Below are 13,345 nucleotides of genomic sequence, written 5' to 3'. Positions count from 1 at the left end.
GCTGGAGGTTGGGCTAGGGATGAGGGTTTGGGGTACGGGAGAGGGCTCAATCGGCTAGCATGTGGGGGAGGTGAGGGCTCCGGCTGTGGGTGAGGACTCTGGGATGGGGCCAGGGATGAGGGGTTCAGGGTGTGGGAGGGGGCTCTGCGCTGGGACAGGGGGTTGGGATGCGGGGGAGGTGAGGGCTCTGGGGATGGGGCCAGGGATGAGGGGTTTAGGGTGCGGGAGTGCAGAGCTGGTACTTGGGGCGGGGTCAGTGCATGGAGCCCCATGGCCCTCCGCCTAGGAGCCAGACCTCCTGGCCGTTTCCAGTGCACAGTGCAGTACCAGGACAGGTAGGAATATCCTGCCTTAGACCCGCAGCACCGCTGACCCAACTGTTTTAACGGCCCAGTCGGCGGTGCTGACTAGAGCCATCAGGGTCCCTTTCCAACTAGGTGTTCCAGTCTAAAACCAGACACCTGGCAACTCTAAATGGTAGTGGTCATTCTGTCTTTACCTTCAAGAAAGAGGTACTTCTTTAAAGAGAGTGCTCAAGATTCTAATGACTAGTGTTTCGTAGGAGAATCTGACCCTACAATTTGTTTCTTCTCAGCCTATCTCTTCCTTGCATCACTACATCAGATTTTAGGGACAGGGAATGAAAAAATTAGTGTACCGATCTGGCTCAAACCATTCAGAAAGCCCTCTACACCCTTAAGTCCTTCTCTTATCAGTGAATTGTTATCTCAAATGGAGTTGCCTCCAGCTCTTGAAATATACGGAGGAACCTTTTAAAAGACTATTTTTTAAATACAGCCCTGCTTCCAGAAATATTTGGCATGAGTACCAAATCAACACTGCAGTTATTTTTACATAACATGAACAACAATTGTTAAACGCCAATGACATTTGAATTCTGAAGATTATTAAAGTCCCTGTTGTCAATATATAGAAGCATGTTCATCCTTCTTGTGTGCTTGTACAGAACACTATTCATAAGGGGGAAAGATGTGGTCAAAGACTGGACTAGAAGCCAGAAGCTCTAATTCCAGCTCTGACACTCACTTTCTCTGTGGCCTTGGCACATTACTTAGCCTATTTGATGGTTCATTGTTCGAAAGATGCTGTCTCAGTCTATTAAAGTTCTAACTAGCTTTATAGCTTCTTTCCTAAAAGGAAGTCACTTCACAGAAATGTTTGAACTCTGGAGTGCCTTTGGGATCCAGGTTCAGGCAGTGACATGATGAGAAAATCATTCATATAATCAGAAGGGACCCCATAAACTGCTCTGGTAGCAGTTATGAATGGTCTTTTTAAGATGCCCTGATTTACTTCAAAATCCTTTCCATGGCAAAGATTATTTAAAGTTGTTTAAACTGTTTTCTTTCCTAGATAGGTTTTCAGTCACTTGGGAGAGCATTTCATCTTTTTTTTTCTTTCATAAATGTCTGTTGCTGCAGAATTGCAAACACTTTTTATTACTTGGTTATTCTGATTTAGCTAATGGCTTTGAAGAAGGGCACTTTAGTAAAAATACCATAAAATCCTCCCATCTGAGAGAGCTGCATATTTAGCTAATTTATCCTGCTAAACTAGCACCTCAGTGGAAAGGAAGATGCTAAATAAAAAAGCTGTCTGTGCATAAATAGCCTTTCTAGTACCTTTGTGTACAACATAGTTTTTTGTCTTTCAAGTGGGATTTGTTAAATTGTTCATGTAACTAAAATAAGTGCACTTGATCCTGTGGGTGGAATTTTTATCCTTTGGTTACATCTAATCTTTTGAGGGACTGAAGTAATTTTGTGTTGAGTATTGTAGATTGGTCTTCATTAAGTAGTGATGTTTGCCCCTACATAGACTTTAATTCTAAAATGAGATGTCAGAAGGCCCTCAGGTTTTGTTTGTTTATTTGTTTGAGAGAGAATGAGGAAAAATTGTAGAAAATGAATTGAAAACCTTATTGGTAAGTGGTTTTGAAAGGCCTTGCCATTACTTGGGGAAAAAAGGAGTATTAACTCCAATTAGCCATTGTAGTTTTCACACAAATTAGCAGCTGGACTTATATATAAGCTGGACTTAAATATAAGAGGGAGCTTATTCTTGAACTCAGCCTGTTAACTTGTGAAGACTATAGACTTCCTTGTCTTCATTAGGATTTTACCTCCATTTGGCTAACTGGAGTTAAGAACACTCCCTTCCCCCCCGCCACCCGGAGTGAAGGCAAGGTCAAAGAGGGTTCTACTAAATATTTGCAATATGGTGCTCACGGTTATAAATTCAATAGACACCACATAGTTATTCCTGTTCTAAATGTAAGAGGTAATCATGGCATCTTGCCTTCTGTTTTCTGAGCCTTTAGGATTCATGTTTTAAGCATTTCTTTGCAAACATGAGAGCTGTAAACTTAAAAAAGAAAGAGAGAACTGAGTGACTCGTGTAATCATATGATTCTGTGAGCTAAGGCTTTCATAAAAGCAACAAATATTGCAAGACTTGCAGTAAAATTGTGAGAACTGACATCATTCTAACTGTTGGCAAATGCTGGTAGTTAAATGGCTGCCACTCTATGTAGCTCCCTAGTGGGAAAACAAACATTGTGAGTTGTGGAGATGGACAGGAACCAATATTCCAAACCTGAACATCCCTTAACTTTAAGTAAGTTTGGTTCTGCACCTTGACACTGGGCTCTTGCTCATCTCTACATCCCGTCCCCACCCAAACCCCAGCACTCACTGAAGTGAGTAAATAGGATTGATGTAGCTAACCAATTGCCTTATAATTAGAAGCCACTTTTGTTTTAATTACTCTGTGTGATATAGAAGGAAGTGCTGTGGCCCAAGAATTTCATGTGGACAATTAAGTGTGCTTCTTCCTAAAAATTCAGCCCATTATTTGATATACACCTCTGCCCCAATATAACACGACCCAATATAACACGAATTCACTGCGGTAAAGCAGTGCTCTGGGGGGGACAGGGCTCCGTGCTCAGGCGGATCAAAGCAAGTTCGATATAACACGATTTCACCAATAACACAGTAAGATTTTTTGGCTCCAGAGGATAGCATTATATCGGGGTAGAGGTGTAAATATATCTTCATTGTATATTTATATCGCTGTCTCTTTAAAGCTCTGTTTATTTGTAAGACAGTGGGAATGAAAGTGGAACGAGCTGATATATAGGAAATGTTTTGTTCTCACCGGGTGAATCATACACGAGCTGATATATAGGAAATGTTTTGTTCTCACTGGGTGAATCATACTGTGTGTTTTGTTCATCAACGTACCTTCTTGTAGATAGCAAATATCGTTCCTATTGATGCCAAGCAATCTATATTGGAAGAACCATCTAGTGGATCAAAGCACACGACATATTTACCCTAAAAAGAGAGATAAGAGGAGCATTAAATATGTTGACTTGCTGTATCTTTCTCCTTTGTTTGGTAAACACCATCTTTTTCTTACTACATTTAGATAACCAAATGCCCTTGACAAATCCAGACCAAATGTACAGTTGTAGTCTGTATAGCACATCACCGAAATGCAGAGAGAGAAAGGGCTTGCCCAGACAGCTGACAGAGTAACTACACAAAAGATCAGGAGTGAGGAAAGGGCATAGTGTGAAAGCAAAGGAACTGAGCGGTTTTGTTCCAGACGTGTCTTGGTTTATTGAACAAATTTTGTTTCAATTGTATTGTGAGCGGAATGAATGGATTTATGAAGCGAGGCTTGAGGGTAAGAAGGCAGGAATGGCTGGCTTTTGGAGGAGTACTAATCGAAATCCTGAACTGAGAATTAGTGGGACTGCATGTTAAATTAATGGAGGAGATATCATAATAGAAGATAATTTCCATACATCTGGAATCCCAGTAAGTAGCCATTTGTCCTCTTAGGGTAGTTAATTTAGAGCCCAGTTCGGACACCCTTGCTCAAACTGAGTAGCACTTTACGACTTATAGTGCTGGCTAAACATTCATGGAAACAAAAACAGGTCATGCCAATGTTCAGAAAAGGGTCAAAACATGATAAGATTGAATTGGGATCCCAATTTCACTAACATGCTCACAAATAATTATTCCCCCAGTTTTAATTATGAATCCTTTGCAAGGACTTCCTTACTTATTGAAAACTGCTCACCCAGTGTAACTAATCATTTAAGCAGTAGAATAATATGCAGATTCTCTGCTATTGCTTAGGAACTTGTGCCTTTTTGCTTTTTTACAGGTAACAGTCCCTAAACCCTCTTTTCAATACTTGGAGTAACAGCACCACCTGCTGCTAAATGAGAGAACACAGACATATGTACAGACCCTCTTGTCTTGTGGCGTGATAATGGCATCTTTATTCTCCTCTGAGACTAGGACACAGGTGCCATAGGAGGACTGTAGCATGTTAATAACCAGAGAATTGGATAGCACATCCAGCTTCTTCACTTCATCACCAGTCACGTTCACAGTTCCTGCTATTCCATACCTAAAGAAAAGAGGATGTGTACATGGCAGTGAAAACACTAAGAAACCTCAAAGCAAAAAGACAGGCCTAAATTTTGACATGAACATTAAGACTTCAGAAAAGTGGTGACCCTGGCTTTTCCCTGCCAATCTCCCCCGCCTCCCCACACCTCCCACATACATCCAAGTCTTTAAAATATCTCTGTAGATATCCATTCCTGGTGGTAAATGAAAATCTGCCCAAGAGAGGGAAAGATTGTGGCTTCAGTTCTGGGCTCTGCTGTGATCCCTTCATGGCTGTTCAGCCACTATAAAGTTACCTTAACTGACCTCTGAGGAATACCCCTGGCACCGGAATGGCCCTCCTCCACCCTCAACCCCCGTCGTGCCCCGCCCCCCCCCTCCCCCGAGGCTCCAGCTGTAAGTGAGTGCTGGGGGAGGTGGCCAAAGGATGGAGGCTTGTTTGAGGAAGGAGAGTGTGTGGCCAGAGCCTATTCTGTGCCACAGAGCAGCCCATGGGGAGCCACTCAGCATCTCCATAAATTAGACCAGCCAGTAAGGAGTCTTTAACTTACATCTGTGGCCGGACAGATCCCTGTCCAGGCCCCAAATTCAGAGCCTGACAGACCTCGTTGAGCTACCTCCCTCTCTGAACTGCACCTCAAAATGAAGCTCTATGTATTGGACTAGATTAGACAGTGATGGCATTTCCATGATAAAACCCCTATTTTCAGAGATTTAGTTAGAATTTTTTTTTAAGGCAAAACTCTCAACTCGGAAAATAAATTTTTGATTTACTTTATCTGATTCAGAGACCAAGGAAAGCAAATAAGAGCCCCTGTGACAGCATTTTATTGCTCCCCTATAAAGCAAATACTTTTTTGATTTGTTTTAAAAAAAGGCAGGTAGCTAGTCCTCAAATGGACTATTCTCTCTCTCTCTCTCTCTCCTTAAAAAAAAATGTTTTAAAAATCTAAGTGTTTTTCCCTGTTGGAGCTCTTGTTGGGGGAACTATGTAACCCTTCCCTCTGTGTCTCCCTCTCCAACTCCCTCAGGATAGCATGATGAGTGTTGTTTTTTAAATACAGTACTGACCAAGATTTTCAAAAATTAAGTAGTGTTCTTGGGGTTCCTCAGTTTTTGGGTGCCCAGCTTGCCACCCACCCTCTGAAAATTGGGCTCCCTTAAGGTGCCCCAAATAGGGCTCCTCCCCCTAAAAGATGCCTAAAATCACTAGTCACGCTCAGAAATCCTGGCCACTTATTTTTAAGCTATGTTTGTCTGGGTAACCTCACTGTTGACCATGGCCCTTAAACATAAGCAAGACCGCAGGGCACACTGTTATAGCTTCCCACAGGAAGATAAATGGTTGTATTCCTTGTGCACTCAACACTGATTAAAGTAACCAGGAGGTGCAAAGAATATGGCGTCAAGCCCAGCATATTTATTAAGAATTCTTCACTTGCCGTCCAAGTGATTTGATCTTGCTCCCATTGCTGAAGTCAGTAGGGTTTAACCAAATGTGCTGCATACTGTGCTTTTTAAAATCAGAATGAGCACATGTTGCAGTTGGTTTAGGCTTCCTTTATAGAAAACAGAAGTAGGTTTCATGTCAAATTTTATATCGGACCCTAGCCATAATTTTAAAGAGATCCCAAATGGCACGCAAATTAATCAGTTTGGTAATATCCCTCACTAATGTTTTCCACATGCAAGCGATTCTACTTCTTGTAATGAGCCATATATACCACCAGATGGCTCCATTTTGCAGTCAATCAGTGACTGCACTTCAGCAAGAGTTGTTGATTCCTCATGGAAAACTTATAGTTTGAAGATTTTCAAAATTTATTTCCCCTTGTTTTTAGGTAAATTTGCTTGAAGACAGGAGTTTTGTTTGTTAAATATATGTCTGTTCCTGCTGCTTATTTTGCTACCACAATAATGTTTGTTTCAGAGTAACAGCCGTGTTAGTCTGTATTCGCAAAAAGAAAAGGAGTACTTGTGGCACCTTAGAGACTAACCAATTTATTTGAGCATAAGCTTTCGTGAGCTACAGCTCACTTCATATGCATCCGATGAAGTGAGCTGTAGCTCACGAAAGCTTATGCTCAAATAAATTAGAGACTAACCAAGGTGCCACAAATACTCCTTTTCTTTTTGCGAATAATGTTTGTGACGACTTCAGTGGTTGCTGTGGAAATTACATCCGGGGCTGGGCGGGGGATTGTGAGGGGGAAGACAGACACACATGGATTATTTCACTCATCACAGAAATGCATCCACCCCTGAGATGGAATGGAGCAGCTGTTTTAATGTGTATAGTATTGGGATGGGAAGTGATCCTATCAAACCTATGTCCTTCCTTTTGTCTCCTTTGCCTCCTTTTCCTTTTTCCCAAGAATATGGGGGCCTGCTGCTGTCATCTCCACTGCCCCAGAGTCCATCACTTTCTCCCTGATGGGTTCTTTTCCTGGCACTGATACCCTCAAGGAGTGTACTAGAGCCGCCCTGGGGCATCTGCCATTGCACAGCAGCAACACCTGGCAAAGGAACTGCACCTATAACAATAAAAATATAACACGATAGGGAAGGAGCAGACCCCCTGAACTCACAGCATAGGATTGGAAGCTATGCCATCACAATGCATTGTTAGTGCCATGCTGAGGATTTCTGTGGAATTGGTTCAGCTCTCACTTGGTGGGAAGATTGCCACCAACAGAATCCACAGTGCTAATTCCTGCTGCACCTGGAAATATTCAGACTTTACAAAGGCCTGATATTAGTCAGGGAACAAGGGGTTGGAGCAGATAAATTCTTGTGAAACAAAGGTCATGTTTTCATGTGTTTGCCAACAGATGCTAAAGCTAATAAGCAGAGTTCCCTATCTGATTGCTTCACTCTTTGCTTATGTACAAAACATTACCACAGCTGTCGCTCTAAAGCACTTTGTCACTTGCAGCAGCTCTCTCTGTTGAGGGAAATAGTTGGAGACTCCCACAGCTGAGGGAAGGGAAATAATGACCCATGAAATATGAGTACAATGATTTCTAAATGGGGTATTTTAAAGTCTTTCATAGTGACATTTCACTATTAAGATTGTTGGGACATGCTACAATGTGCTGCTATAATTCCCAGTATGTGGTTTTATTAAATGATTATGTATGACCTACAGATGAGACTTATTTAGTTGATATAAAGACAGTGCAGCTCAGTAGGCTCACAATTAGTTGCAGAGCCCAACAACTGACTTCAGATATGTATCCACTCCAAGATAATCTGCTCAGATTTCACATACGTAATGTATGATAAGTATTTTATTTTCAAAGAAACAAATGGCATTTGCCTCCTAACTGCCCTCTGTGTCTTTCAAAATCTTCTCCTTTGTTGGTGAATAGAAAACTTTAATATTTAAAAAGTTAACACTGACTTTTTGAAAGAAGCCACGCCATACCCTCTTATTTGGGAGAATTTGAAATGGCAGGCCTATTTAACTTCATCTGTCATTTAAAAAAAAAGTTTCTAGCCCTTTTTCATGTGAAGATAGCATTGAAAATATAAATTGATGTCAATCCTAGTGATTGATTTCAAACATATTGTCACTGACATTTCCTAAAGATCATGGTTCATTGTATGACATGATTGATAATATCCATGGGACGTATGATTGCTGGATTATTTCCTGAAACTTTTGTTTTTCAAAAAGAGGCCTTCCTTCCTCAATATAATGGATGCTTCGATTCTGAGGGAGGAATTGTAATGTTGAAACATTAGTCATGTCTCTTTTAGGTTAAGAATAAATTCTGTTTCTTATCTATATAATATTATTTGCTATGTATTTTAGGGTTTAAAACTTGGAATGCCACAAAAGTTCCGAATGCAATTTTTCCTTTGTCATGTCAGTGAAAACAGTTTGGCTTTATTTAATATCAACAAAAGAGAGAGAGGGGAAAATGGGATAGTGGTTACAGCACAGGAGAGTCAAGGATCTATTTCTGGGTCTGCCACTGACTCACTGTGAGACCTTGGGCAAATTGCCTAACTGCTCTATGAATTATATTTCCCATCTGTAAAATGGGGATAATGATACCTTCCTCACATGGTGCTGTGATGTTTGTCCTTTGCATTTCTACAGCATCCTTATTCAAGAATCTTAATTCATAGTTTGCAAAGTACTAGACATTCCTCTGCCATAGAGTATAGAGGAATAAACTGCTTAATGGAGTATTCTGCTACACATATAGCCACATCACTAACCCTTGGAATTAAGCGTACACACCATACATATATACAAGAATATATTTAAATTATACATTTTATTAGATTTCTCTTCCTGCCTCCAGCCTCTATTGACACGTTGCTACTGAAGGACCAGCATCAATGTCTATTTTGAGCCAATGCATGAAAAACAGGTCAGTTCATTTCAGACCGTTCCAAGACAATCCTCAATTCCCATCTTCTAATAGACCAGAAGCCAAACGAGCTGGTTGTGTTTGTCCTTCACATAGGGCCACAGACCACTTTCAGGTGACCTTGACACCCGGGGGGGTGGGGGTGGTGGGATACATACAAGAAGGGTAGCATATGTCCTTCTCTTAGCGCTGTTGAATCGTTATATTGTTAGTAATGTAGTTATGGATATGGACATCAGCATTCCCAAGGTAAACCCTGATTTTCCACAGTTCAGACGCTAGCTGTGACAATATGTTTGGACGATAGCAGAAGATATCTAAGTATGATAGTCTGCAAATTTTCTAAGACTTAAAAATACACCAGTTCCACCATTTTAAAAAAGATAACATGAATAGGACAGGAAATAATGGAACTAGGTTTCTGTTTTGCTTTCATCTGACTGTTTTTAAACTGAAATTTTGCAGAACCACAGCTAGTCTCAGGTGACATTTCAGGAACAATTTTAAAATCCTCCATAAACACACTCCCCCTTCTGGCATATGCATAATTTCCAACCTCTGCTAGATTTTGAGCTCAGAATTCACACCTTCAGTTACGTGGTTTAAAAGAGGCCTATTGAATTTAAAGTGGGTGAATTTTTGAAAAAAATCACAAAACTTTTGCCCTTTCCCCAGTCTTCATGTGGAGGCAAATCCCTCTCCTCCTTCTCCCTTCCCCCATATGTCTAAACAGGACTTACATGTGGGCGAGGCCTGCCTTTCTGACTGCAGAGGAGATGGCCTTCACGGCAGTCAGCATTGAGTTGAGCAGCTGGGTCAGCTCCCCTGTAGCACCTTTAATACGTCGCCCCTTTTCCATAACGTATCGGGTAAGGGTTAACATATCCGTTTCAAAGGGACTTCTGTCTGACATCTTTGTTGGCAAATAAAGTTTTTATCTTTTTAGTTAGAACCAGTTGCTTTCCTGCAATGTTGCTTCTCCTCAGTAGCTGTTGTATTTTAAGGAGATGCCGTTGGCTTGTTTCCTAGACACGGTATATGAAACTGTTCTTGAGCCCATGTGATTTAAATGCTTGAAATAGCTGTGCAGAGTCTGCCTGTTCTGTAGATCTCCCAGGGTGCATAAAAGCAGCATGAGAACGAGAAAAACTACCCCCTCCCCCTTCTCCTCCACATATTTAATCTAGTGATTTGCAGACATAATACTATAGTCCTATTGCATGGAGACCAGTGAAAGGTTATTAGTATAGATGTCTTGCTAGCAAGTCAGTTAAGTGCCATTCAGCAGATAGGTAGGGGAACTCTCTGTAACAAACTAGAATGAAATCTTGCCCCTGCTGACCATCTGAAAGATAAATCAGTTCACTTATTTGACATCCTCTTGACAAATTTCAAATGGAGAAAATATGCAACAGCGTTGTTGATACGCTAGTTCCTTACGCAGTAGACTCTGGTGCACGTCACACTGAGCACTCTGAATTCGGTACACTAGTGATCTCGCTTCCAGTACAACACAGACTAGGCAATTTAGCTGCGGGGTCAGTAGCTAAGTTTCAGTTTTTGAACGGGAAATTTTTCCCACAATGTTGTGGGGCTGGGCAGCAAAGATCAGTGCCAGGAGGCACCTGGTTTTTGCTGGCTATCCCACTTTGGTCTGCTTCTTCAGCTCCCTGGTCACAGAGGGCCTAGCTTTCAAAGGCATTCAGAGTCATAGCGCTAAAGGCCAGAAGGGGCCCCCAGACAGTCTATCACAGGCCACCACCACCATTCAGCACTTGCACAATGTGCAGGAAGTCAGTGGAAGTTGCATGGCCTCTCTTGGGGGCAGGAGGGCTGCAGAGTACTACACCTTTGAAAAATCACATTTTAAACATGTGTCACTGTAAAAAAAAAAAAAAAAAAAGGGGGGGGGGGAGTACTTAAAATACCTACCTCATATGGGTAGTGTGAGGCTTAGTTCATTGTCTCATGGGAACTGTTCTGGCATGCTAAATTATATAACTAGACACTACATGCTTAGCATATACACATCGATTTGCTACAAATTTTCTCTAGAGGTGTCTTATATTCCTTGTTAGCCTGCTGTGATCATGTTCAACTATCATTCTTTCTTAGTCCATGCTAACTTGTAATATCACAGAGCTGGTGCAAGTGAAAAGCACTGGTGAATTAAGGTCTGATAAATGGCTAAGTAGTTATTTATTCAATAACTTACAAGAGCAAGTTAAACTTTAAGCATTTCTATACACCACAATTTTGCAACAATGTCACTAGATTGATTTTTAAATCAATGTTATTACACTGGTGCAACTTTTTTAATATAGACAGGCACTAACTTGCACCTGCATTACACTCTCCGCATGCTTGGACAGCCTTATGATTGTGAAGTGCTTTAAGATCTGATGAAAAAAACACTATATAAGAGCTAAGCAGTATTATTTGTTAGAATATTGCTGTGTGTGGACAGAGAAATGCAACTGAAATAGGACTGATAGCATAGATGCTCTGTAACCTAACAATTACACACAAGCTTATATTAACATTTTAATTACACATGGTATTGTTCTTCTCACTACAGATAAGATAGTAAGGACAAACTGAGTGTAGATGCAAAAACATGGTATGAAAACGTTAGCCCCAATTGTGAACTTTATAGTTACATTTCCTTACTTTTGTTAAGAAGAGCTGCAGTACTAGATGACTTGCAACTGAAATCTTTTTAACCTGTTGCATTTTAAGTTCCTGTTCACTTGATCAACTATCAGTACGTAAATTAGGGATCTTTGTACAATTTAAAGCTTCTTAATCTCATCCTTTAAAAATCAAAAACTGACAATGCTACGTGACACTAAGGAGTAAGGGATAGATGCATACTGTATCTGGTAGACTTCAGCTCTTGGGATTTTTGTCATATCTCTAAGGAAAGAGCATATGGAGTGGCAAATTGAGTTACTCAGATGGATCTCCTTAAGGTTTGAGTGCTAGCTATCAACTCTGTTACCTCTGTCCTCCAAGATGTTGATAATTTCCAGAATATTTTCTTCCATCTTTCATCTAGCACCAAAGCACATGAGTCAAACTAGGAGTAACTGATATTTTGGAGCATCTTTTGCCAGGCTGTAGGACTTTTCTTTCTTTGAAGAAGCTCCATATGAAAAGAAAAACCTAAAATATTTTGTTACTTGAGGAAGAGTGTGATTAAACTACTGCATATTCACAAGGGGACAGAGTTAAAGTTGTACATGCAGCCTTAAGCAGCAACTCTCAACCATTTCCATACTGGAATCCTTCTAACCCTAAACCTCTGTCCTGTCTAGCCAGAATCTTGCTGGGCCCATCCAACCACAGCCCATTTAGCAACACAGGAATGGCAGGATGGTTATGATCCGCCTCACCTGTTCCATTTATCCTAGGTTCAGAATCAATGTATCTATATTTGTCCCCCCACTGGAATGGGGATAAAGTTCAGTGAACAATTCTAATCAAAAATTTGTTTTAGTTGGTTCAAAGGGTGTTGTTGAAGCTAATAGAACCATTATTTGATCTTTTCTTTCAGGTGCAAAGTCCATTAAATCTTAAAGCAGGTAATAAATGTCAGTAACCTTTGTATTTATAAAATGAAAGGCAATAATCCAGCACTTATACACCCCTACAATACTGCATTAATTTCCGCATAGGATTCTACTTGCAAACTTTGAGATTTATTGTAGACAAGTGGTGGGTTCAGAGTGGAAACAAAGAGGCAGGATTAACTGGTGTTTAAGGCACAAGGCTGGGTGTCAAGAAATCTGAGTCCTATTCGTGGTTCTGCCAAAGATGAACAAGGTCACATAGGAGAAGGTATTTAAGCTATTTTGGTGGACAAAATAAGTGTTTAATACTGTGAATGATCAATACTGTTTAATATGGGGGAGGGGAATAAAACCACTCAGGTGTGCAATTATGTTCATAAAAATGCTTGAGCAGCCCTTAAGATAGAGGTGCTATAGAAAAGTACAGTAATTTAAAATATACGTAAAGCCTTGTCAAGATCCAGTTTGATAGGATTAGTCTCTTGTTTTGCCTGACAATCACTACAAAAGTGGTAATGATTCACATTTCTGCTTCTTAAACATGACATCCGTGGACCCTCTCCTCCCCTTTCCCCTCCAAATTTTAAATGTTAGTAGTTTGAGTTACATATATTGGCTGTAATCAGAGCTGATGACCTTTCACCAAATGCCAAAGTTCTTCAATGTCTTAGCAGAAGAGTAGCCAGTAAGGCAATTGCAGCTAAAGATTTACACTCTGGTGAGAGTAATCTTTTCACTTCCATTCAGTATGAATGGCTAACTCTGCCAATGGACTTATAAGTATCTTGCAGATTTTTCTGTAAATGGTTACAACAAATTTAAAAAGTGGTCAAGAACATGTGAGCTTTCATACTAGCCCCGTATACTTTACAGCTAACATCTACCCCTTAATGTTGAACATTAACTTGTTAAAATGACAGTCTGTAGTGCCCTT

General features: G+C 40.6%; 1 protein-coding gene across 1 annotated transcript in view; it reads right to left on the bottom strand.

Moving 5' to 3' along the window:
• LOC125637108 (fructose-1,6-bisphosphatase isozyme 2) overlaps positions 1-9,903 on the bottom strand; it is a 39,999-nt gene extending 30,096 nt beyond the window's left edge. The window contains exons 1-3 of the mRNA XM_048851234.2: positions 9,580-9,903; positions 4,290-4,452; positions 3,267-3,359 (exon numbers count right to left, since the gene is read on the bottom strand). Coding sequence (XP_048707191.1) covers positions 3,267-3,359; positions 4,290-4,452; positions 9,580-9,752 — 429 coding nt within the window. The 5' untranslated portion in view covers positions 9,753-9,903. The remainder of the gene's footprint in view (positions 1-3,266; positions 3,360-4,289; positions 4,453-9,579) is intronic.
• Positions 9,904-13,345: the final 3,442 nt, after the last annotated feature.

Source organism: Caretta caretta, chromosome 5, assembly GCF_965140235.1.
Source record: "Caretta caretta isolate rCarCar2 chromosome 5, rCarCar1.hap1, whole genome shotgun sequence".
NCBI classification, from domain to species: domain Eukaryota; kingdom Metazoa; phylum Chordata; order Testudines; family Cheloniidae; genus Caretta; species Caretta caretta.
The sequence above is the reverse complement of the archived record's forward strand: the minus strand, read 5'-3'. Positions and strand labels throughout refer to the sequence as shown.